General features: G+C 37.7%; 1 protein-coding gene across 1 annotated transcript; it reads left to right on the plus strand.

The window, feature by feature from the left end:
- The first annotated feature begins 12,307 nt into the window (after positions 1-12,307).
- Positions 12,308-24,202, plus strand: LOC135237467 (deoxynucleoside triphosphate triphosphohydrolase SAMHD1-like). The gene is made up of 14 exons (XM_064304624.1): positions 12,308-12,388; positions 12,494-12,654; positions 12,751-12,932; positions 14,446-14,583; positions 15,824-15,966; positions 16,798-16,920; positions 17,422-17,516; positions 17,648-17,756; positions 19,139-19,230; positions 19,788-19,873; positions 20,496-20,716; positions 22,232-22,258; positions 22,362-22,466; positions 22,779-24,202. The coding sequence occupies exons 1-14, from the start codon at positions 12,356-12,358 to the stop codon at positions 22,917-22,919; spliced, it is 1,656 nt and encodes a 551-aa protein (XP_064160694.1). The 5' UTR covers positions 12,308-12,355; the 3' UTR covers positions 22,920-24,202.
- Positions 24,203-27,004: the final 2,802 nt, after the last annotated feature.

Genomic DNA, 27,004 nt, shown 5'->3' on the forward strand with positions numbered 1-27,004 from the left:
CCAAATTTTGATATCAATACTTTTAACGGCAGGCTTAGATTTAGCAAGTTTTTATTAATGACTTGTAGACAGAGCTTTGTATGCATGAGTAACTTAGCATTTTTGGTATGGTGAAAACATGTTTTTATTGAAATCTTTTACCCTGGTGTATATTCATTTCACCAGGCACTTGTGGAAATTTAAGCATCTTTTGCATTTTAACATCAATAGGAAATTAAAGCTCACTGAAATTCACAAAAAATTGCATGCAATAATAAAATACAGCTTCAGTATTGAGTGCAAAAGTAACATTCTAGTCTATATACTTATTTCAATACATTTACTCTCATGCTTCAATGTTTTTTTATTAAGTAATCTAATTTGTTCTGAAACCCATAGGTGTCATAATTATTGGCACCCCTAACAAATATTGTTAGTAAAATCAAACAAAATTAAATTGGCAATACAATTTTACTTAATTTAGTTCATCTCAGTCTAATGGAACTATATTGTGTCATTCCATCACTTCCAGTTTCACTAGAGAATAAAAATGAGGTAACAAGCATACAAAATCCCTTTGTCATCCATCAGCATGGGAAAAGCCAAATAACTGTCAATTCAGAAGAGACCAATGGTAATTTACCATCACAAGTCTGGTAATGGGTACAAAAAAGACAAACGGTTAAACATACCCCTTAGCACTGTAAGGGCAATAATAAAAAGGTGTAAAACATATGTAATGGTTGCAAATTTGCCAGGAAGAGGAAGCAAGTGCATGTTGTCCCCACGGACGGCGATGAAGATGGTGAGGGAGGCCATTTATAACCCAAGGATCACTGTTTAAGAATTGCAGAGATTTGTTTGTTTCTTGCAGTCAACAAGTCTAAAAAAATCATAAAATGGCACATCCATACCGACTAACTCTTTGGAAGGGTGGCACGAAGACAGCCTTACTGAGCACAATAAACAAAACCAAGAATCTGGAGCTTGCCAAACCTCATTGAAATTATGACTGGAAGAGAGTGCTATTGTCAGATGAGACCAAAATTGAACGTTTTGGCCATACACACCATCAACATGTTTGATGGCAAAAGAGGAATGCACAGGAGAAGCACCTTATACCTACTGTCAAATATGGAGGTGGTTCATTGATATTTTGGAGATGTTTTGCTGGCAGTGGTCCCAGGGCACTATTTTAGATCAATGGCACAATGAATTCAACAAAGTACCAGGAAATTCTGGCAGAAAATTTGGTTGTCTCTGCTAAGATGCTAGGACTTGATCATAGGTAGATTGTCCAGCAGAACAATGACTCTAAGCATACATCAAAATCTCAACAGAAATACTTAAGTGATATCAACATCCATGTTGTCCAATGGCCATCTCAGTCTCCACTTAAATTCCATCAAAAACCCGTGGTCTGAACTGAAGAGAGGGGTCCATAAGCGCAAACCCAAAAATATCAATGATTCTGGAAAGTTCTACATGGAGCAATGGTCAAAAATCCCTCCAAATGTGTTCTCTAACCTTATCACAAATTATAGGAAAAGACTCATGGCTGTCATCTTTGCCAGGGGTGTTTTCACAAAGTATTAAACCAGGGGTGCCAATAATTGTGGAACCTGTTTTTTGAGGAAATATATATATATATTTTAATTTAAGACTTTGGTTGATTCCAATGAATCATTAATCAAGCACACTAATTTACACATGTTGGAAAATAAAGCTTATTTCAATAACTTATTTTTTAGTTTAGCATTTTTTTAGCATTTTCTGTGCATATTTATCAAGGGTGCCAATAATTCTGGAGCCCACTGTATTTCAGTATCCTGCCGGCTGGGATATGTGGGGTTATCCTGCAGGGTGGGATATGTGGGGTTATACTCAGGCTGGGATACATCACACTCCTTAGAACAGTGGTCTCAAACTCGTTGCCATGGCAGGCCGTGTGTATGCAGGTTTTCATTCCAACCAATTAATGCTGCCTTAATTGAGTCCAATTACTCATTCAGCCATACACATTTAACTGCATTGAAGCACAGACTATAAGCAAGTTTTTATTTAGTCAATGAGGGTCACCATAGATGTTGGGTCACCATTATGTGCAAACCTGCATCCCTAATTTAGCAAATAATTGAACTAATTATATAATCACGATCTGAGGCTGGAATAAAAAACAACATACACATGGACCTCCATGGCACTGAGTTTGAGACTGCTGCCTTAGAACGCATCATCACACCAAGGATGAATGCTTGCACCTAAGCTTTCTATGAAAAATATGTTGTGCCTCAATGGACTGGTTTCTGTGTAGGGAGAGAGGAGGGATGTGTTTGCTGTGTATGTTTGTGTGGGAAGGGTTCACCTATAGTCTTGTATGGGTCAACTCTTGTCACTGTGAAATTTCTTTTCAAACTTGTACTGTCAATAAATAATAAAATTCTAGATTAATTACAAAACCATTTAAGCACAAGCTGTTACTCCATATAGCCTACACACAGAACAGCACCTAACTAATGTGATATGCATAGGTCTTGGATGTACAGTCAGCAGACATTATAACTTGCAAGGCTGGCTAGGGGGGAGGGGGTGCTGATCCTCTTGGGTCACTATCCAAGCCACCTCCTGTCTCCTTCAGGGCAAAGGCAGTGGTCTTGGCTTCAGATGTGCACAGCTGGCCCTGAACCTGGATCACACACACCTGAGTCTGAAACTACAGTCACACTCAGCTAAGAGTGGATCTTCTATAGTAGAAAGATAACTGGGTGGTTAAGTGAAGACTCTCAGGGACTTTTTGAAGTCAGTATCTAAATGAAGAATTATTATTGCAAGAGAAAATACATAGACCCTTGCCAAAATAATTAAAACATTAAAAATAGACACTAGGAATTCATAACCAAAATCAAGGCCCAATTGTGAAGATGAATTACAAATAAAGACTACAAATCAGGAATGTTCCTATGTTAGTCAAAATATACATAGAACTACTAACTCAGTATATTGTTAAAAAATTTGCATGGAAAATTGCTGTTCATTTTTTTTTTAGCAAATCACAAAAACAAATAAAATAGCAATGTTCTGTAACTGGAAGATGATAAAGGAATGGGAGGAAAAGTAGCTAATTAAACTCACATATTTGGTCATACACATCAATTAAGGAACACTGAGAGAAAAACATTGAAGACAAGGTACAGTAAGTAAAAACCAAACTGTATGTTTGTTGGCAAATCAACCCATGCAAATATATAATAAGGATTAGTCTTTGTTTAGGATTATTAGAGTTGTGGCCATTAAACAAATTATCTGAAACTGGCTGACAGAATAGAGAGTTACACTGAGGTTCTCCATCTCTATACATCGCTCTAGAAAAGAGTGTTATGTATTTGTAATGTAATGCAGTTTTCTGTGTGTCCCCTTAACATCACTGGGCGTCAGAAAGAACATTGCAGGAACCACCTGAATTATTATTCAGTTTTGTTACCTGTGAGAATGCCATTGTCTTATTGTGTTGCCTGGACAGGTGCCATTGCCCAGTAAAGGTGTGCCTGTCTTGTACCAGTTTGTTTCATATTGTTCAATGTCAAGTGCCTCCCTCTTGGATTGGGTTCCATCATGTTGTTGGAGACTTTCACTGTTTACTGTATAAGTGCCCATCAAAGCAGGGGAGTGCCAACCATATCAACAGGTGAGAATCACAATCACTATGACAATCAGCTGGTGCCGAATGAGAACATGAATGAGCACTTTATTTCCTTATATTCCAAATCTTTTGTCGAGATTTATGAAGGACCTTCATTAAAAATAATAAATGAATAAATAAGTACAAGAAAAGTGTAAAAAATAAATGACTGTACAGAGAAAGAAAGAAATAATTTAATAGATAATAGAAAAATAAATAAATAGATTAATAGGTAAAATCTGACATAAATGGGTATTTCTTTTCTCAACTCATTTTGTATTTATTTATTTCCTTCATCATTTATTTCTGTATGCAACTATTTCGGTATTTGTTTATTTCTTGATTAATCTGTTACTGTATATTTTCATTTCTGCATTTATTTATATAATTCCTTGTCCTTATGATAATGTGGGGGCTGTCAATAAAAGAATGTCACGGAGTCACTTTATTGCCATTGCTTTGATCGTGAACTGAGTGCATAGATCGAATGTACATGCTTTGCTTCAACACTGCTTGCTTGGGAAGAGCAGGTCCAACTGTAACACAGGTTTTTTAGGTGGTTATGTCAGAGCTTGATCAAGTTATTTCAGGTTAACCCTCCTGTTATGTTGCGGGTCAAATTGACAATTTTTAAAGTTTGAAAATCTAGGAAAAATACTTAAAAGTATTTTTTCAGTATGAAACTTCTTCTACTGGCCTTAATTAATGTAATCAACGTTTGAAATGAAAATGGTTCATTTCATGTATTTGCAAACCCCCCCTGCATGTTTATATCACAGAGATACTGTTCGGGTCCATTTGACCTGACAGTGAAAGTGGAGGCTAAAAGGGGTCAGAAGTGTCAAATTTAGACCATTTCTTTCTTTGCAGATGTGAGACATAAGGTATTACCTACTCCCTCCCACCATATTTCACCCCAATCACACACACACACACATGCACACACGCACACACAGACACACATATACATGTTTGTATTGCTATAGAGCTGGGTGAGTCGTTTGACATGGCTTTGTCAAAGAGAAAACAAGAATTGATAAAGGACTGGTTAAAGAGCTCAGCCATTACCCTTCTTATCATTCATGTCCTCATTCAACACCAGCTGATTGTCATAGTTGGGCACATCTGCACTCGAAAACTTTCAGTTTTGGAAAGATACAGCTGAATTCACTCAATCAGGTGAAACCGGTTGTGTTGAACTATGTAGCTGGGCTGGCATAGTAGTACTCCTGATAGACTGAGCAGAAGCATTCTGAGCAGAAGCTATAGAGCTGGGTGAGTAGTTTGACATGGCTTTGTCAAAGAGAAAACCAGAATCAATAAAGGATTGGTTAAAGAGCTCAGCCATTACCCTTCTTATCAATGACAACAGAGCCATCAGAGTTCATTGAAGTGGCTAGGTTGGAAGCTTAATAAATGTCACGAAGTAGCTTATTAAAAACACTCTTCAGCCATACTATATTCTGTCATTTGTAGAATACAGTACAACTTAGTTGCACACTCTGCTACTACTAGTACATTCTGTCATTGGTGGCATGAAATACTGTGTTAGGTTTAACCTGCGAAGGGTGTGTCTGCACTTTTGACTGGCTAGCAATCCCAGCAAGCATGCTACATCAAAATTATGCAATCTGTTAGTCACTAAAAGATTGCTATACTTGTGAAGACTTCCCATTCATTCCGTAACCTCTAACCCTAACCCTAACCCCAACCAATACATGCCTAACCCTAAGTCCTAACCCTAAAACTGCCTCTTGAACTTGTGGGGACCAGCAAAAGGTCCCCACCATGCGTAATTTTCCTCATCCTTCTATCCTTCTGGGGACATTTGGTTCTCACAAAGATAGTAATACATGCTGATACACACACACACACACACACATTTCACCCCAATCTAACACACACAAATACACACATACATACAAACACTCTTTCTCCTTATTATCCATTATCCCTACCTCACCTGTAAAGTGCGAGAAAGTGCAGATATGCCGAACTGTTGGTGATCAAGTATAGGGCCATTCAATTGTCCAAGTTTGTCTTCACAGACACCACAGCCCTGGTGTCTCATGAGCACTCTCCATAAAAATGCCGAAATCAGCACCAGAGAGGACCAGAAACCAAGCATGATCCTAGATTACAATGCCACCGAAGGGGTGGTACAACTTGGACAAAGTAAGGGGGTCCTACAGCACCAAGCGAATGACTGCGCGCTGGCCTTTAGGCATCTTTTATAACATAATTGATGCATCGGCCTACAATGCGTTCATCATCTGGACAGAGATTTTTCCTGAGTGGAATGTGTCAAAGCTGTACAAGAGGCGCATCTTCCACGAGAAGCTGGGGAAGGCACTCGTGGTACCGCATATACAACGGAGGCAGCACAAGGACCCCAGCCACTGCAGCCACAGTGAGGGAGATCCAGGAGAGGGCTGCACCTAGTACACCAGTGCCTGAGGTAAGTAAGTATGTGTGTGTGTGTGTGTGTGCGCGCGTGTGCATGTGTGTGTGTCAGGGGATCAGGATCAGCAAAAAGACATAGTAATCATCTCCCTCATCTATCTAGGTTGCTGCTGGGGGAAGAAGGAAGTGGAAGAGGTGCCAGGTCTGCATGACGTCAAGATGAGCACGACATGTGCAACGTGCAAAATTCATTTGCACAAAGCATACCGTGACGACTTGTCCCTCATGTGCTGTGTAGATACACAGATACACACGCACACACACGCCTCGTTCATATTGCTCATCTCTTGTTCATTTTTGTTCATTTCTGGCTCTAAACATTCTAAACATTGCATAAATAAAGATTACTTTCAATAAAAATCCTTATGACTCATTTGGCTTGATTTTAAGTGAAGGGGTCAATTTGACCCTGAACAGAAGAGGTGCCTCATCTCTATTTAGCAACATCATCCCATGAAAAAAAAAAATGTTTAAAAATGTAAAACAAATTTAAAATTAAATGTTATATAAAACTAGTGTATTTTATATCTAGGTTTTTCCAATATACAGAAAAAAGAGTCTGAACATGTATTTTTTTATGAAAAACGAGTGAATTATCCTAATAAAACCATGATCTGTGAGAGGTGAATAACACCATTGCACTAAATTTTGATGGAATTGTTAGTAATTAGGTACCCAAACAATGTTTATTAGGATTTTTTGGTTTCTGACAACTTTTGGATGTTTAAACATGCACCCGGTCACATTGACCCGGGAACATTTTTGCTGTACCTGAAAAATGAACAGAACAGGAGGGTTAAAAACTCAGAATGACCCTCTATTCATCTCTAACGAACATCAGGATACATATTTAGGTGATTCTGCCAAATAGTGTCTGTTTTAACTATATGCAAGTAAATTATTTATCAGAAGTATTTTTCAGTTGCTTTATTATGTGTGTATGTCAAAAAATCCAAATGTATGTAATCACAGTCTTTTAGTGATTAACAGAATGCATAATTTTGATGCAGCATGCTTGCTAGGATTGCTAGCCAGTCAAAAGTGCAGACACACCCTTCGCAGGTTAAACCTAACACAGTATTTCATACCACCAATGACAGAATGTACTAGTAGTAGCAGAGTGTGCAACTAAGTTGTACTGTATGCTACAAATGACAGAATATAGTATGGCTGAAGCTAGAGTGCTTTTAATAAGCTACTTCGTGACATTTATTAAGCTTCCAACCTAGCCACTTCAATGAACTCTGATGGCTCTGTTGTCATTGATAAGAAGGGTAATGGCTGAGCTCTTTAACCAGTCCTTTATCAATTCTTGTTTTCTCTTTGACAAAGCCATGTCAAACGACTCACCCAGCTCTATAGCTTCTGCTCAGAATGCTTCTGCTCAGTCTATCAGGAGTACTACTATGCCAGCCCAGCTACATAGTTCAACACAACCGGTTTCACCTGATTGAGTGAATTCAGCTGTATCTTTCCAAAACTGAAAGTATTCGAGTGCAGACGTGCCCAACTATGACAATCAGCTGGTATCGAATGAGGACATGAATGAGCACTTTATTTCCTTATTTTCCAAATCTTTTGTTGAGATTCATGAAGGACCTTAATTAAGAATAATAAATGAATAAATAAATAAGTACAATAAAAATGTAAAAACAAATGACTGTACAGATAAATAAATAAATAATTTAATAGATAATACAAAAATAAATAAATAGATTAATAGGTAAAATCTGACATAAATGGGTATTTCTGCCTATTTATTTTCTCAACTCATTGTTGTATTTATTAATTTCCTTTATCACTCATTTCTGTACGCATTTATTTCAATATCCTGCAGGCTGGGATATGTGGGGTTATACTCAGACTGGGATACATGGAGTTATCCTGCAGACTGGGATATGTGGGGTTATACTCAGACTGGGATATGTGGGGTTATACTCAGACTGGGATATGGGGGGTTATACTCAGACTGGGATATGTGAGGTTATACTCAGACTGGGATATGTGGGGTTATACTCAGACTGGGATATGTGGGGTTATACTCAGACTGGGACATGTGAGGTTATACTCAGACTGGGATATGTGGGGTTATACTCAGACTGGGATATGTGGGGTTATACTCAGACTGGGATATGTGGGGTTATACTCAGACTGGGATATGTGGGGTTATACTCAGACTGGGATATGTGGGGTTATACTCAGACTGGGATATGTGGGGTTATACTCAGGATTATCTCGTATTTTTTGTGTTCAGGATGGTGATCTGATGGCTTCCGAGCTTACCCCTCTGAAACAGAGCTGGGTTGTTGACAAAGATGAAGAAGACAATGAGGATGAGGAAGAGAGGAGATGGAAGGTGCATCCCAGTGAGAAGGTGGAAAAGGTGAAACACAAGCTCTTCTAAGATGGCTGGGCCTCAGGAGGATGGCAGGAGAATGGTTATGTCTTTTGAGGGGGTAGAATGTGACAAATCCAAATAAGTGATTGCTGTTAATGTTGTGCTAAATGATTTTAGAAAGAGGCCTGACTGATGTACTGGAAAGTCATATTTTCTCCTCTCAACCAGAGCTTTCTGATATTGGGTAAGGGGGCGTTATACTAATGTACCTTGAATCAGTGACCAATAAGAGCAATAAGTAGGCGTACTACTATGCCAGCCCAGCTACATAGTTCAACACAACCGGTTTCACCTGATTGAGTGAATTCAGCTGTATCTTTCCAAAACTGAAAGTATTCGAGTGCAGACGTGCCCAACTATGACAATCAGCTGGTGTCGAATGAGGACACGAATGAGCACTTTATTTCTTTATATTCCAAATCTTTTGTTGAGATTCATGAAGGACCTTAATTAACAATAGTAAATGAATAAATAAGTACAATAAAAGTGTAAAAATGAATGACTGTTCGGAAAAATAAATAAATGAATTAATAGATAATAGAAAAATAAATAAATAGATTAATAGGTAAAATCTGACATAAATGGGTATTTCTTTTCTCAACTCATTTTGTATTTATTTATTTTCTTTATCATTTATTTCTGTATGCATTTATTTTGGTATTTATTCATTTCTTGATGAATCTATTACTGTATATTTTCACTTCTGCATTTATTTATATAATTCCTATATAAGGTTCAACTGTAACACAGGTTTAGGTGTTTACGTCAGAGCTTGAGCAAGGCATTTCAGGTTAAACAGTCAAAATGACCCTCTCTTCATCTCTAACGAACATCAGGAGATAAATATTTGGGTGATTCTGCCAAATAGTGTCTGTTTTAACTATATGCAAGTAAATTTTTTATCAGAAGTATTTTTCAGGTGCTTTATTATGTGTGTATGTCAAATCTAAATGTATGTAATCACAGTCTTTTAGTGATTAACAGAATGCATAATTTTGATGCAGCATGCTTGCTGCGATTGCTAGCCAGTCAAAAGTGCAGACACACCCTTCGCAGGTTAAACCTAACACAGTATTTCATGCCACCAATGACAGAATGTACTAGTAGTAGCAGAGTGTGCAACTAAGTTGTACTGTATGCTACAAATGACAGAATATAGTATGGCTGAAGCTAGAGTGTTTTTAATAAGCTACTTCGTGACATTTATTAAGCTTCCAACCTAGCCACTTCAATGAACTCTGATGGCTCTGTTGTCATTGATAAGAAGGGTAATGGCTGAGCTCTTTAACCAGTCCTTTATCAATTCTTGTTTTCTCTTTGACAAAGCCATGTCAAATTACTCACCCAGCTCTATAGCTTCTGCTCAGAATGCTTCTGCTCAGTCTATCTGTATTACTACTATGCCAGCCCCTCTACAGTTTCTCCATGAAACCTGTCACTGAATCCAAGGTTTTAAAAGAACTCTTGACTCTATATCCCAGGAAGCCTGGATGGCCGTGATCCATTTCTCTTAACAGTAGCACCTCCCATCATTGCAGCCCCTCTCTCATATAGTAGGTTTAATCTGTCATTTCATACTGCTGAAACTCCTACAGCCACAGTACATCCACTGTTTAAAGAAGGGGCTCAGGCTGATTTGAATTGTTATCGACCTATTTCCATCTTATCATGTGTGTCGAAAATTCTTGAAGCTTGTAAACAAGCAACGTATGAATTTCTTCGAAATGTACGGTATCCTATCCTGCATACAAGTCACCTCAAGTCTCAATCTTAGGTCCCACATTCACATGCACGCCAATGATACAGTTCTTTATTTCCTCATTCCTCAGATTCAGATAAATCCACACCCCATAAAAACTGGTCACGTCGTATAAATATCTAGGAATCTGGTTGGACAGCACATAATCATTTTCATCACAGCTAGCCAAATTACAGTTAAAAGTTAAACAGCGACTCAACTCTTTTTACCGTAACCGTTCATCTTTCACTTACTCTGCCAAGAGTGGTAAAGATCACCACCCTACCCCTGTTTGATTATGGAGATGTTGTTTATCGATAAGCTTGCAAATATGCTCAAAAGTAACTTGATGCCCTGTATCACTCTGCCATCAGATTTGCCACTATAGCGCTTTTAAAACCTGTCATTGCACCCTGTACTCCTCCATGAACTGGCCTTCGTTGCATACTAGATGTAAATGGTAATGGTAAATGGACTGCATTTATATAGCGCTTTTATCCAAAGTGCTTTACAATTGATGCCTTGCATTCACCAGAGCAATTAGGGGTTAGGTGTCTTGCTCAGGGACACTTCGACATTCCCAGGATGGGGGATCGAACCGACAACCCTCTGACTGCCAGACAACCACTCTTACCTCCTGAGCTTTGTCGCCCCTGTACACTTCATTGGTTCACTCTTATATAAAAAACCCTTTTTGCTTTGACCATTCCTTATTTGCAAGCTCTTACATACATCCTCCTCCATGTACAATACCTGAACCTCCACACACATACTCCTAAGCATCCCCCTAGCAAATAGCTCCCTTGGTTGTTCCTCATATAATTTTTCTGCCCCTTATGACTGGAATGAATTGCAAAAAATACCCTTGAAATGTATAAACCTATGGCCCGATAATCTTTAAAGACAAGGCCAGATCTAATGAACTACCCATGTATTGAAATAAAGATGATTTTGTTTACGTTGTTGAGTGTCTGTTTTCATTCAGAGAGGTACAAGTTCATATGAAACAAAATAAACTGCTACAGAAGAACCAAGCATGCTTACCATTATCCAAGCATAAGCTGAGTAATAACAATTCCTAAAGCATTTAAAGGAATGAATTAATAACTAATTCTGCAGGTAAAGGGACAAACAGCAGGTCTGTCAATCAAACCCACTTTGAGACATACTCATGTCGATCAAAACCGGGAAGCACCAGCCATTTTATTAAGAGAGATAAAAATAAAGAACACAACTGTTCAACATAGCTGGTTTTATCTGATTGAATGGATTCTGCTGCACTTTGTCTTGCATGTGAATGCCTACCAGATGATTTTCTTTCTTTCAAATACTTTCATTTTTGGAACTGAACAGGTAAAGGTGTGTCTGTTTGTTGTACCTGTATTCCCTTATATTTTAAAGTTGAAATGCAATCAGATGAAACTGGTCATACTGAACAATATGGTGTTTTTTGTCTCTATTTATAAAAAGTGTTCCCCTGATTTGAAGGACACTAAGTGCATCTCAAAATGGATTTGAATGACGGACTTGTTGTTTGTCCCTTTTTCTGCTAGCATGTCCGTGAGTGAACAGGAGTTGCTCCTCCAACACAACATTACGTTACAGGTATTTAACAGATGCTCTTATCCAACTTTCTACATGGCATTTTCATTGCATCCATTTATACAGCTGGATATATACTGAGGCAATGCAGGTTAAGTACCTTGCTCACGGGTACAATGGCAGTGTCCTACCCGGGAATCAAACCTATGACTTTTAGGTTATAAGACCAGTTCATTACCAGTGCACTGCACTGCTGCCAAAACAAGTAGATCACCAACTACAGCATCACTCTCACAGACTCTTCTGGAAAGGTTGCAGGTTTTTGTGGAACTCCTTCCCCACCTGTGCACGTAAGCATGATCCTCCCACAGCGACTGACACATTCTTCTGGACAATCATGTGACTGGCATTTTTTCATTTTCCAATCGCTGCCCGATGCTTGGCTACCACGTGTGCTTGGTGAGACAATATATAATGCTACTGCCCCGGCTCAGGCTAGTATAATCAAGAAATTATTTGATTGAATTCCCCTAGTTGTCTTTGTATTTGTACAGGAATGGCAGGAGGAACAAGCTACCAACCATACAAGGCAAGTTAGAATAAAAAATAGAATGTTTGTTATTTTTGGTCTTCACTAAATACATTTGAGCACTGTCCTGTTGCAGATACATTCAATGATTTTCCTGCATTTCAGATCTTCAATGACCCCATCCATGGCAGCATCGAGATGCATCCATACCTGGTCCGCATCATCGACACACCTGAGTTCCAGAGGCTGCGCTACATCAGGCAGATGGGGAGTGTCTATTTTGTATACCCGGGGGCTTCCCACAACCGCTTTGAGCACTCCATCGGGTAAGGCTGCATATTTACGCACTCACCTTTGCTGCCAGCTTTCCACAGCAGAACCAGTTTTATTTGTTGTTTAAATGTCTCCTTCACCGGCGGCAGGGTGGCACACCTGGCAGGTGAGCTGGTTCAGCAACTGAACAGACGGTATCACCATGGGGAAGACACCGAACTGGACAAGAAACTTCAAGAAATTCATGAGGAGAGAATGAAAGAGTTGACCACCAAGCATGAGAAGGAGCTGGTACAGCTGAAGCAGCAGGATGCTTCTTCTGATAACCAGGGTGAGTTCTGAATGATCAGTGCTTATAAACTGTGAGCTTTCAAAAAATGACAAGCAGCGTGGAGAGATCACTAAGGATCTGAGCTTGTAACCGGACATCTGCAGTCTATTCATATAAACAAATCCTGGACTGATCCGTAACAATCCAGATGTGTGCCTACTTAACCAGCAGGCATGGTCCTCTAATTGCCCTGAATTCCTCCCGCAAACTGAACCCTGACAATTTTGATGCATTGTAAGCATAGATATATGAAAACACAGAACCAAACAATGCAAGTTTGTAACAAACTTCATTTCTGTTATTTCTATGCAGAGATGCCAGTAAAGTACCTGAACTTCATTTTACAAGCCTGGAACTTTATTCGGGTTGTTCGCTATCTGCTAATTCATACGAATGAACCTGTGAAGAGAGCAGAATATTCAATCTATATTGACAACAGACAACAATTCTCTCAGGCAAAGGAATGTTTCAGGAGTGATTCGCTCAGATTCAAAGGGGATGTTCTAGTGGGAGAGAATGTAGTTTTTTTGCCTCAAACTATGGGAGGAGATATGCAATTAAACTAAAACATTTATGTCCAGGTTCTTCAGGACATCAAGAACCTGGACCCAGCACCTCAAAGCCTAGTAATACATTGAATTCCAGCCATTCAATCCTTACATAGGAATTGATGGAAATGTTTAGTCTGATATAATTCAATATTGCAATGCAATTAATTTTTCATACTGTCACTGTGTCAGGGCGGGCGAGGGAATGGACCCAAACGCAGAGTGAAGGGAAAAACACAAAACTCCAAAATAGGATGAACAAAGACTTTACTTAATTCCAGGGAAAATAGAAACAAAAGGCCTCGCAAGGCAGCTATAACAAACACAAAGAAAAAAAACTCAAAAAACGCAGGAAACAAGAAAACACAAAAGTCCAAAAACCCGTTACAAACAGAATCTGGGCGGGAACATGACCAGAGGCACGAACAAACAAACTAGTCAACTACAACAAGCAAGGATCCAGCGCCTAAGTCAGGGAGAAGGGAAACTTAAATAGGCGCGACACAGACGAGACACAGGAGGGCACAATGAACAATCAGGCCACAGAGAGGGAAGGGAAAACGAGACAACCAGCAAACCATAATGGGATAATAGAAAACAATACTACAATTAAACAGGACACAAAACAGAAGTGCCGCCATCTGGCGGCCCAACAAGGAAAAACAGAGGGAAAACACAGAACCCTGACACACTGATCCTTAATACACGCCATAGTAACCCCATACAATGTAGTCTGAAGCCATTCACGGATTTACCTTTACCGTTACTTTAATTTAATTCACTGCTAAAAAATACTTTAGTCCCATTGCTTGTTGTGACGCTAGTGTTGGTGGCAGAAATGAACAAGCCCCTTCCATGAGCAACCACTGAAAATAAATTAATTGTAACATTTTTATTACTTACCGGAGGAACAACATGAAATAACACTCAAAATTAAACACACAATTTCTGACATCACCCTACAGAATCTGAACCTAGGGAGCAATGTAAACTTGAGGAAGAACACAAGAACCAACTTCAAAAACTTGAGGCAGAACAGCACGTCTTGATCACCAAGGATGAAGGGCTGTGTGTGCAGATTGGTGCTCTCTGTCATGATCTGGGTGAGTACTGAGTGATCAGGGGTTTCACGCTGTGAGCTTAACAAAAACAGCAGCGTGGAGAGATTGTGATGGACCTGCGCTTGTAACCAGACATCAGCAGGCAGATCATGTAAACAGACAACAACAGGCTCAGTTCTCAGTGGTACCATCGTTAAACTTTTGGTAGTTAGTAGTTAGTCTTCATTGTCTAATTTGTTTGAACATGTGAATATGTAGAATACAAGGTGTGTCAGTGTGGTCACTGTGTCACATGGTAAACAAACAAGATGCAGTAAAACACTTGGCTGACTACATTTTATTAGTGATGTTAGATTCAGAATGGAAGTATTGAACAGCTATGATCTTTGACAACCATATGTGAATTTCCACACAGGTAGGGGATCAATATTCTTAATACTCTATGTTAATATTCACGTATGGTTGCTGATAAAGTAACATGCTGTATATAAGTACAGTTAAAATATAGGCACTGTAACTTTTCTGCATGTTTTTCAGTGACTAATTTGGATTCTATTGTGCAAAATATGTTTTCATGTATATGGATATGAAGCTAATGAAACAAATTTAAATGCAAAAACAAGGCATATTCATCTCACCATGACATCATATTCATCTTATTCCTGCAAGTCAGAGATTTATAGGGATTGACGCCAAATGTCAACAGTGCATTTTTTTCCCAGTGATAAAGGCTACAAAAACCCTTTACAGAAAAATAAATATATTGACATGCAGATGGCGATATCACAGTTGTTGGAGTGTGAACAGTGGGTTTTTTTTTTTTTTTGGAGCAATTACATCAACTATTTAATGACTCATCATCCCAACCATTTTTTCCACTCTTTGAACCTAAACGCAGAAATTATTTACAAAAAAAAGGACATGAAAATCAAAGGCCTTATGATTTTGAAAAAAGGGCAGAAGAAATGGTCCAGAGGGAAAGAACCATCCAGCTTATCCAGTCACCATGTGGTGAAAGATCTGTCCCCTTTGGGCCCGAGCCCTAGGCCTTATACTGAGCCACTGCAGCTGCCGTGCCTGTGAGTGTGGCCGGCCTGAAGCTCTTTCTCACGGGTCAATGAAACACCTGAGGTCCTGAAGGGACTGCCCACCCAATACCAGAGTGGGCAGGGAGATACTCATATCAGTCCCAGTCCCTGGTGCCTCTGTATTTATACTTTAAAACAATATTGTGAAAAGTTTTATTCATTTCGCATTTATTTTTCTTTAAATTTTCTCTTAGGTCACGGCCCCTTCTCTCACCAGTTTGATGATCTGTTCATTCCAAAAGTAGTAGAAAAGCTCTCAGCAGAGCTTGAGGGAATACCAGATGGTGAAATGAAAAGAGAAAAAGAGACAAAAAAGAATACACTGGAAAATTGGACGGTATGCACTAAAATGTCCTTATATCCTGTCTTATTCCTTATTACTTATATCCTGTCTGTCTTATTCTCTTAAGAGAAAAATAATCTTACAGTTATTATCTTACAATATATGGCCCTGCATGTTTTGTTTTTTCACCATACCAGTAACCATTGGCAGAGTTTTTTATTTTTTTATTTATTTATTTATTTTTACAGTGTATTGGTTATATATATTGTATATCTTACAGAAATTGGGACCCAAGACTATGGCAGCAATATATTCTGAAGAAAAATAAAACTTTCTTGCACAAATATTAGACCACTCTGCTCTTAACTTTGTACAGGTTTAAAAATTACCTTAACATGCCATCCAATGAGTTGATTATCCTCTGTCTCTGTCCGATGAAAGTGATCAGGAGCTTCCTCAGTGAGTCAGGGATCAGGCTATCAAAAGGCACAAATGAGGAGAAGCAAATGTTTGGATATCCCAGCAAGCACATTCGTTTCAGCCATTGCTCTGTAGTAGATTATTTTTCCCTGCATTTCCCGATAGTTTTATGAATCCAAATACTGGAAACATATTGTATTTCTACAAATAGTTAACTAATAAGAGCATTCCACTGAATTGTATTTCTGAGTTTTGATATGAGAGCAAGCACACAAATATTCACTGTGGGAGGAGGAATTACATCAAAGAAATGAAAAAAAGATTCTTTAAAAGCTTACGAAGTGAGCAATTTCTTTTAAAGAAAAATCAACACAAATATTTGTAGTTTATTTTTTGTTAGGAAACAACAACAAATAATGTTTGACATGTTTCATATACAGGATAAATGATACATTTTTGTTACAGCACGAAGAGCAATCAGGCTCCATGCTGGAAATGCTGATCGGAAACATCAGTGACACGGAATGTCGTGCGTTCATAGACACTCATAAAGACTTCATCAAAGAATTGATTGATCCACGTGGTGAGGTAAGATACAGACATGTACCTTAGGGTTTGTAATCTTGTTCTTCAGCTAAAGGGTTACGGCATGAGAGTGTCCTGTGGCACAAAATAAATTATGTTAACAAATTACTAACTTTCATAGACTACTGAAATGCATTTAATGTAACAGACATGCTATCAGAGAGTGGTATTTTATTGCATATAACCTCCAAATGATTAGCTGATACTGGGGTTATGCAGAAACACTGTTTGTTATTGACTGTCATCATTTGGCCTCATTGATCCATGGTTAATGTACATGGATCCGTATGGCACAAAATGCTTCAGAACTGCATGCACACACATCTTCCCTCCCTAGGTTCTGCCCATGATATAATATACTGCACCACATTTTCTGCTTTGTTTTGCATGATGCCAAAACACAGGCCCACAAATGCATCATCACCATTATTATTATTATTATTATTATTATTAATCATCATCATATATTATTGTATCATCATCATTACTATCACAATTCAACAGATAAGAAATTTCAAAAATCCCAAAACTTTCCTGTATGAGATTGTGTCCAACAAGAGGAATGGCATCGATGTGGACAAGATGGACTACTTTTCCAGGTTAGTGCAGTCCCTATACACAACCAAATTATTTGAGTTGCAGATGCTACATTTGCTGCTTTAAAAGGCAGCTCAGTCCAGTTCAAATTTAGAAAATCTGTAATTGTTGAAACCGATCCTGTGCATTGCAGGGACTGCTACCACCTTGGTATTGAAAGCAATTTCAACTGCGGACGATTCTTCAAGTTTGCCAGGGTGTGTGTGTGCGATGGTGAGATGCAAATCTGTATGAGAGACAAGGTATGATTGATACATAGAAAACATATAACAGTGAAGTTAAATCTATTTCTGTTTTTATTTCTACACTGAACACAACAGACTAACAGAAATACTGATAATTAAAGCCGCAAGCGGCATTGGGAGGGGTCCAAGAATTGGGCATACACATTAATTGGCACTAGTACGCCCTCTATAGAGCGATTTTTAAATGTTTTTGTCCTCATGATCATATACCATCACCGAACATAGAAAAACCTGTTTTTCAATCTAGACCCGACGGTGTCGGATTACTTAGTTGTGTCGCCATGAATGTCTCATAGCTGCTTGCCGTAAAGGCCTTTACTATGTCGTAACACTTAGATGGCATGTTGTAACACTTATGGCCCGGCACGTATGTAGAGCTGCAGCGTTTCCGTGCCGCAACTAATAAAAAAGTCAAAATGGCTGGCAAACAATATGGCGAACATAGGTGGTCCCATTCAGATGCACAGATCGATGAAGTTTTGTGTTGATCTGACTTATGGTGTGGAAGTTATGGCCTTTTAAGCATGATCCTTTGTTATAGCGCCACCATCTGGCCGATAATTTGTAGTGCCTGAGTAGTGGGGGGCCATAGGAACCCACCTACCAAATTTAGTTGGTCAAGGACTTATGGTTGCTCAGCCTCAGACACTTTTAGCTTCGCTGCTTGGACCCCTAATAAACATTGTTTATTGATTTGTGGATCACAGGTTGTTTTTGAGAAGCGATAACTGGTCTCAACTCAAATGCACCCCATTTATATTTCCATTTGGGTGACTTGTGAATGGGGCAAAATATTATTATTATTATTATTATTATTATTATTATTATTATTATTAGTATTATTAGTATTATTTGTAGTAGTAGTATTAGTATGAAGAAGAAGAAGTAGTAGTAGTAGTAGTTTGGACAAAACATGCAGCATTAATCAAAGGGTGTTCCAAACAGCCTATGAACAATTTCTTGCTGACTGCCCACTTAGTGAGATGCTATACTAGTCAATTGAAATTGCAATCTTCAACAGATCATAATTACCCTGACCCATTTGATAAAGAGGCTCAAAACCAGTATCAATAGACCCCTCTCCTCACACAGAACAACATTGCCATTTGAAACCATACAGTCTGCCATATGGAATTTTACCTGTGCTGGCTGTATATTCATGAGCTTCATTGTGGCCGTGTGGCTGCTTTGCTTCATAATCACTGATTGCAGATATATTTTTGTGTATGTTTTTTATTTAATAATACAATATTGCAGTGCATTTTCTACAATAAGTCAGTGTGAAGTATTAAAATCCCACCTACAGAACAGAAAACAAGAAAGATTTGTGTGATACAAATTCCCTTATAACAAAGAGACAAAAATTGGGATTTTCCCAGGAGGTGGGACACATTTATGACCTCTACCAGACAAGAAACAACATCCATCAGAAAGCCTGCCAGCACAAGGTTGTCAGTGCTATTGACACAATGTAAGTAGATTCACTCAAACAAGGACTACAGAACACTTGGATTTGGATAGGTATGTGTGTGTGTGTATATATATATATATATATATATATATATATATACAAACAGGAGACCATGGGTTTATTCCGATCACTTATTTTATCTCCTCAGTCCTCGCATGATTCAGAAATCAATTGGACATTCCAATCTGTTAAATGCTCTCTGGAGGAGTGATGAGGCTCCTGGAGGATGCTTCAGTCAGCATACATGAGCGCAACCTTTGCGGATGTCTTTTTTTCAGAATGTGTGACATTTAAATGATCCTATGTAATTGGCGTGCCTTCAAACTGATGCTTGACTGAGCGAGGACATTCCATTTGCCTAATTCTTGTTGCCTCGATTCCTCCGTCCTCATGCCTCATCCTTGCATCTCTTGCTCATGTCCTCCACTGGGTGGAGCTAAGGAGTGAGGAAAGAATGTGAGGAAGAGATGCAAGGAGTGATAATAAGCAACTGGAATGAACACCATGATTAATCAGAATTTTACCTAAATATGAGCTGGCTTTATTTTATTTTCCAGGATAGTGGATGCTTTACTTCTAGCTGATAAAACCCTGAACATTTCAGGCTCTGTACTTGATGCCACAAAATACAGAGGGCTGACAGGTATTTTTGATGTTTATTTTTCTCTTTAAAACTACATTTATTCATAATTGAAAAATAAGATTCCATTGTGAAATGGTGGGGAACTTTTCACCTTACTGACAACTGAACTAAGCGTCTGAAAGTAGATATGCCCCTTTTGCCACATGTTACATACTCTGGCTTGTCCTGTATAAGCACCGGTATTAGAGATACACATGTAAGTCCTCTGGAAAAACATCTATGGTGCTGTGGTGTAGTATATAAAATGTATACTGCTGAGCTACAACAGCTAGATTTACATTGTAGTCTTTTACCCCAGCTGGGTTTAATTTACTGTAGTAACTCCTGAAACATGAAACCTGCACATGAATTTAATACTTTATAAAAAGTACCAATGGTAATTTTATTTTGTGTAGTTAATCTGTTTTTATTATGTGGGGCAAGACTGAAACCTAAATCTCCCTGCATTCATATTAATTATTTATGAAGTAATTTACAACCTTTTACTTCTATTGTTTATTGTATTATTTTTTTCTTCGCCTCTTAATTAAAATTATTCACACAGAGAGGATAAAAAATTAAGTAAGAATTTGCAAAGTGTGAAGAATTTGAAGTGGATGTCTGATGCTTCTTTATCTCTCAGATGCGATTTACCAGAACATCCTGAATTACGAGAAAATAAAATGCGAAACGGAAGATCTCAGTAACATCAAAAAGGCTCAGGAAATCCTCAAGCGCATCGAAAGTCGTGACCTGTACACGTGTGTTTATTATAGTCGCTTGGATGCGACACTTGGAATCAAAAACAAACGTGAACACGAACAGGACCTCGAAGAGCGCTTACAAGCTAAATACGCCTCAGAGGTAAATCACTTGCATGTGATGCCTGATGTGTGTAATTGCATGTTATGTGATGTTATTGCACTTATGGATGTCACCTGCACTAACCAAAGGTCTATATCAAATATTTCTTGGCCACACAAATCTTAGCTAGAGCTATCTGGTACCCTGGGTAATTCTGAATTTATTGATTACACTCCACACTGTGTGCATTTGTGGATGCATACATTTAAAACAATTAATCTTAATCTTACTAAGATTACCACTGGGTATAGACAAATTACTCGACTAGGAATTATAAATACAATATAAAATTTAACATATGTATAGATATAAATTACTAATTTAGAAATTAATTTTTAAATAATTTAAAGGGGAATTGCACTTTATAACACATCTGCTTCTCATGGCTGATATTGTCCTTCTAATGAATGTGTCACTCTTCATTTTTCGATTAGTTATTTCATTGTGAATGTCTAACGTTAGAAACAAAGACCTATTTCTTTTTTAGCGCAAGTCCACATAGTAGTACAGTTCCCGGTTTTTTCTTCTTCTTTCGATTTGCTTTCACGGCACCTATTAGCCTAGCCTTTATGTGTTTGGATTGTGGGCGGAACCGTAGAACTCAGTGGAAAATTACACAGACACAGGGAGATCATGCAAACACTCAGAAAGGCCCCAGTTATGTTTTAAAACCAGGTTCTTTTCGCTGTACGGTGACAGTGCAATCTACTGCACCATTATGCCATGCAACACAAGATGTTCTGGTTACAAACAATTTTACTGGTCTGGCATTTCAGGGAAGAGAAATGGCATTCCTTCCCAAGAACCTTTGGCCATAACCCAAGTAGGACCAAAGACACGTTGGCTGGATTTCAGTGTGCTTATCAGAACTGCATTTCAGCTGAAACAGTTGTAGAAATCTATGAAATGAGGATGACTGTTCCAATTGTATTGCAGTTCTGCGGTCTAGAGGTTTAAACCTGATGCTTAAACTTCAGCTTGGCACATTGCAATTGACCCTTTAATTTCTGCATGCTTTGTTTACTCGTTTACACAATTAATGCTAAATGCACAATAGTTCTTGAAGAATATAACTTAAAAATTCCTCATGAAATTAGTATAACTAACTTACACAGAACCCAAAATATGAGTGGTTCTCTCTATTGTTTATATGTTTGTTTACATGTTAATTCAAAACATTACCTTCAAATTATGGCTTTCATATGTTGAGTGGATGCACAACTCAGAATATGAAAATAATAACAAAAAATGTCCATCAATATGAGTATCTTAATGTAGCTGAAACCTAAGATGCAAATAGCAGCGCATCTAGATTTAGACCAGTAATTTGTATTTGTAAATGTAGGATGGCTTTAGATATTCTTACCTAGGTCTGCAGGACTTCACAAGCACAAGAACCATGTGCTGGGTCTTCTTCCAGTAGAAAATAAGCACCATACATTACAAATGTACAATTGAACAGAACCTGCAAAGCCAGGTCTCAGGAATTTATTTTATAAATTTTTTTTCTTCCAGGCAAAAGAGAAAGAGTTTGCCGTAAGAGTGAGTCCAGGGAGATTCTTTTTCATTCATGGAAACAATTACTTGAAATTCTTGAAAAAAAAATGTGGTGTTAAGAATGTTTTGTTTTTTTATTTTCAATGAGATCATCAACTTGGCTTCTGGAAAGAAGGGAGAAGACCCAATTAAGCACATGAAATTCTACTCAAAGCAAAACCATTGTACAGCCGAAAAACTGGAAAGAACGGAAGTAAGCCATTTAAATTTAAGATACCTCTGAAAGGAAGATCTGTCTGTTTACATAAACTTTACAGGGATGTCTAAAAAAGCATCTTCATTGAATTATGTGGTCTTATATATTAGGACATAACTAACCCTCATGTTGTCCTCATCAATTCCTAACAGTTTGTAAATCTAACCTCATGTGACTCCTAACACATACAAATTGTGCTTTGCCATTACTTATTCAACCAAAAATAATCCAGCATGTAAATGATTGCAACTGCAAACTATCTGAAAACCAGATCAAATCGAATCTAATTTATGTTCTGACTCCCTATAGGTCTCCCAGCTCCTCCCAAATGTCTTTTCTGAGACGGTGCTCCACATATTTCGTAAGAATTCAAAGAAGACGGACATTTCTGCCGAATCGTCACCAATGAACGATTGGTGTCAGAAATACAAGTGCAAGCTGTCTAAATAATAATCCGCCCAGGGCATTTTGATAGAACAGCAGTAAGCAAAAATACAATGGCCAATAATACATTCTTTATACACCACTGCAGAGAAAAGGCTAAGGTAAAATATATGGAAATGATTTGGCATTCATTAGGCACTCACAAAAATATTTTTTCAAATGCCGACATGACCATTTTTGAAAAATGTAAAAATATACATTTGTATTTGAGTAACATAAAGGTGAAAGGCTATCACAACTATTATCTTCATGGAATAAGTTGAAGGAACTAAATATACAATTTTTTTCCTGTTTTATCTTATTGTGTTCAACAATTGTTTCGCAAAGCAAATATGATAGAAAAACAAATATACTAAAAACATATTTTATGGAATGCTTTGGGAGAAGAGGATTTCATTTTATTTTCATTTCATTTTCACTTTGTAGAAAATCAAAAGGCTTTCTTGATTATTTTTACCATTTTAATTTTATGTTAATCAACTAACAAGTAATTTTTTTTATTTGTCATTGTCTGTTAGAAATGATTGAGGCTGGGGAAGAAATTAGCTGAAATGTTTGAACTGTAACATAAATTATTTTCATGCCATGCCAATAATTTACATGAGACTAATGATTTTGTTGTTTCACTCAAGTGGACATACTCCAAACTGTAAAATAAACAGCAATTATAACAACAACAATTTAGTATAAAAATATTTTTAAACTGACATTCAATCTATACTTCAGGAAATATTCACACCGCACAAAAATTCCATAGTGATGTGATGCTGTTGATAAAATAGCCATGTTAATGATAACAGAATGTAGGGAGCAATATGGACATCGCATAAGTAATGGGAATGTCCAATCATTTATAACGTCTGGAATCTGTTTTAGAGGGATTATGCAGAATACATTTAATCCCAGATCCTTGTTTGTGTTTACTGAACCATTTGAATTTAATTTAGAATAGATTACGAATTATCTAGGTATTTTTAACTTAAAGCGCTCAGCAGCTCAAATTAATGAAGCAAGACCTAGAATAGTGCAGCAATAAGATTTTTGTGGCTATTTGTAACATGCGATTATCTGGATATGATGGAAATATGTATAACCATATATAAATTAGAGCTGTACACCTATATATTACATTTTCAAGATGTGTTTGAGTCTGTGGTGATGATAATTTGTGCTATTTTGTGGGTTGTGTTTTGTGGTTTTGTTTCTTGGTTGTGTTTTAATGTGTATTTTTTATGTGAAAAATCAAGAAAAATGATCACAAAAAAATAAAAAAATAACTAACCCTCTTACACTGATGTTACGTGCCAGGTTTGTTTTTTGTTTCTGTCGGTCTCATTATTCCGTGAGGTCTGCTACGGGTCACTCCCCATTGGTGAAGAAGAAGGAAGAGTGCGCCGTTTCCCCCCCAATCCTCTTCTGTGGACCTGCCGGGCGGCCAATGAGGAACAGACCCACACCTATAAATACCTAACACTCAGTTACACCTCGGTGTGTCTTGGATTTGAATGTTCGTTCACTTCAGTATACTCGTGTGACTTAGTGCTATTTTTTGACTTGTGTAAACGATTGAATTTCTGAAAAGACTTTGAGTTTGGATTTGCGTCTTTGGTTTGGTTGCTGGTTTTGTATATATATATTGGGAGTGGGATTTAAGTAGGTGTTTGTTTTCTTCACTGTCACTGTTAGTTTCACTTGTGTATATATATAGATACGGGCGTGTACCACCCTTGTATGTTTTTGTTCAGTTTAGAATAGTTAGAGTAGTTAGTTAGGTTCGGAAGATTTTTGGGTTTCAGTAAGTTAGTTTCTTTTATTTCTAGAATTGTTAATAGCTTATATTTCTGTTTGTTATCTTCTTTTGTTTGGTACTGCCCAGTGTTTCCCCTCCCGTTTGTTCACTGTATAGATAATTGTGTAAATAAACTTTAATCTTTAATAATCAGTCATTTTGTTACTCCCCTGCACCCCTAGACCACAACGGGGACGTAACACTTGTGTTTACCTGCTTGACGTGGCACCCCTTATTTTATTCCTCAAAAACGTGATCTCCAACTTGTTTTCTACTTTCTATTTAGTGACAGGGTTTAGATGACAGAGCAAAATAACCTAAGTGACATTCCTGTTATATGCTAATATATTGTGCACTTGCAATCCAATCACTCAAGCCCAGAGTTCCCAGTCTGTTTTGTACTAACTATTGCACAAAGAAAGTGTAATAATAATGATGGAGATGAGTTTATTAGATGATGCTTATTTAAGGACATATAAAACAGATGGCACTTTGCGGTTAGCTTTACCACTGTAAATATCAACTTTGCACTGTTATAGCAATACATTAGCTACACAGATTGCTAGTGGTATGATTTGTCTTATGTGGACTCGCTGTGTGCGGTGTAGTTCAATATGCATGTAGACTAATGTTAGCTATGATAGAACGATAGCACGACAGCTAACACTAGCATTCTATATTGTCCTTTTCCAGTTGGTTGGGCTCAGCTGGCTCTCTGGCGGAGCCATGCGCTTGCCAATGACAAATGACAAATTCATAGTCCATGTAATTTTTTGATGAAAAACAATGCTTTTACTTTTTCCCTTTTTTGCAAGATTTCTTGATGTCTTATTTATTTAATTTATTTATTATTTGTCTACCTTAAAACGTTAGATATACCTTTAAACAAATGTTTCTAAATTCAAGTCAGTGAAGAGATGTTGTGGAATTGATTAAATTGACAATTAATTAAAAAATTAGATATTTTCCTGATAGGACCATGTGATTCATTGTATTAAAATGTGACAACATTTAGTCAAAGTCTTTTGAGATGGTCATATCTGTAACATAAACAATTAAATGGAAGTGTTATGTTAAAGTTGGTTTTCTGCTTGGGGTCACTGCTGATCACACCCACATAATTGTGTATGGGTTACACAACAACATAATATGGCTGCAAGCAGCAATTAAGGTGGCCAAGCCCTCAGAACCACGAATAACCAACTACCATTATTCTGCTTTCAGGTATGAAATCAACATATGTATATAAGTGTATATTGCAACCATAAATAAATTTGTCTATTTTCAGGCTGAACAGAGAAAGACAGAATGAAATAACATCACTTGCATGAATATGCTTGACAGTTTATAAGTTGTTCATTTTTGTTCTTGTCCTGACGTCTTGTGGACAAGTGGTGCAACTGCACTGTTTATGAAACTTTTTTTCTAAATAATAATTGTTATTTACAGTCTTTAAAATATCTTCAACACAACTGAGTGAACACAAAACACATTTCTAAAAGTATTACTTCATTTATTTAATGAAAAAAGTTATCAAACACCCATGTCACCATGTGAAAAAATAATTGCCCTCTTCAACCAATGAACCAAATGTAATTGATAATTACATTCAGCTGATTGAACATATCGAGGCTTGATTGCAACCAGCCCTGTTAAATTAATATTTCAGTCATATTGAAACCTACCAGAGTGAAGTACCACTATGTTTCTACAACAGGGGTGCACAACTCCGGTCCTGGGGGACTGGTGTGCATGCTGGTTTTTGTTCCAACCAGTTACCTTTTAGTTTTTTGACAGCTCTATAAACTAGGCTGGTCAACTCCTGGACTTGAACACAGTAAACTCTTTAGGATACACTTGCAGTGTTCAGCTGTAGCTGGCGCTTATGCAATTTTCAGATCAAAATATGATTTAGCTAATTGAATAATTAAGAAAATCCTGAAACGGATCGGCACTTGTTGTGCACCCCTGTTCTACAAGCACTATGTCATGATCAACAGAAATCCCAGGAGAGAAAAAAAGTTGTTGAAATATATTAGTCTGAACAGTTACGATCTTTTTTGGCTTTGTGTTTTGTTGCTGCTGCGTTGTTTCTGGCTCTCCTACAGACGGACATAATGACGTCACGGTCCCGTCGCTGAAATGCGGATCCAAAGATGCGCCTGTGAGACGACTCACACCATCGCTTGGCAACCACACCAATGGATGCCTGTTGTGAGGAGGCCGGGACCGTTGCTGAACAGAAAAAACAGAATTAGAACGATGCAGGACTATATATTTATTATGTGCATCTTTTTAAGTT

This window comes from Anguilla rostrata, chromosome 13 (genome assembly GCF_018555375.3).
Source record: "Anguilla rostrata isolate EN2019 chromosome 13, ASM1855537v3, whole genome shotgun sequence".
Lineage (NCBI taxonomy): Eukaryota > Metazoa > Chordata > Actinopteri > Anguilliformes > Anguillidae > Anguilla > Anguilla rostrata.

Excerpts from the sequence above, each read along its gene's own strand:
- LOC135237467 (XM_064304624.1), top strand. The coding sequence starts at position 12,356 with ATGGCAGGAGGAACAAGCTACCAACCATACAAG. Across the intron at positions 12,389-12,493 it reads CAAGCTACCAACCATACAAG|ATCTTCAATGACCCCATCCA; the intron begins GCAAGTTAGAAT and ends CCTGCATTTCAG. Across the intron at positions 17,757-19,138 it reads AAATCTGTATGAGAGACAAG|GAGGTGGGACACATTTATGA; the intron begins GTATGATTGATA and ends GGATTTTCCCAG.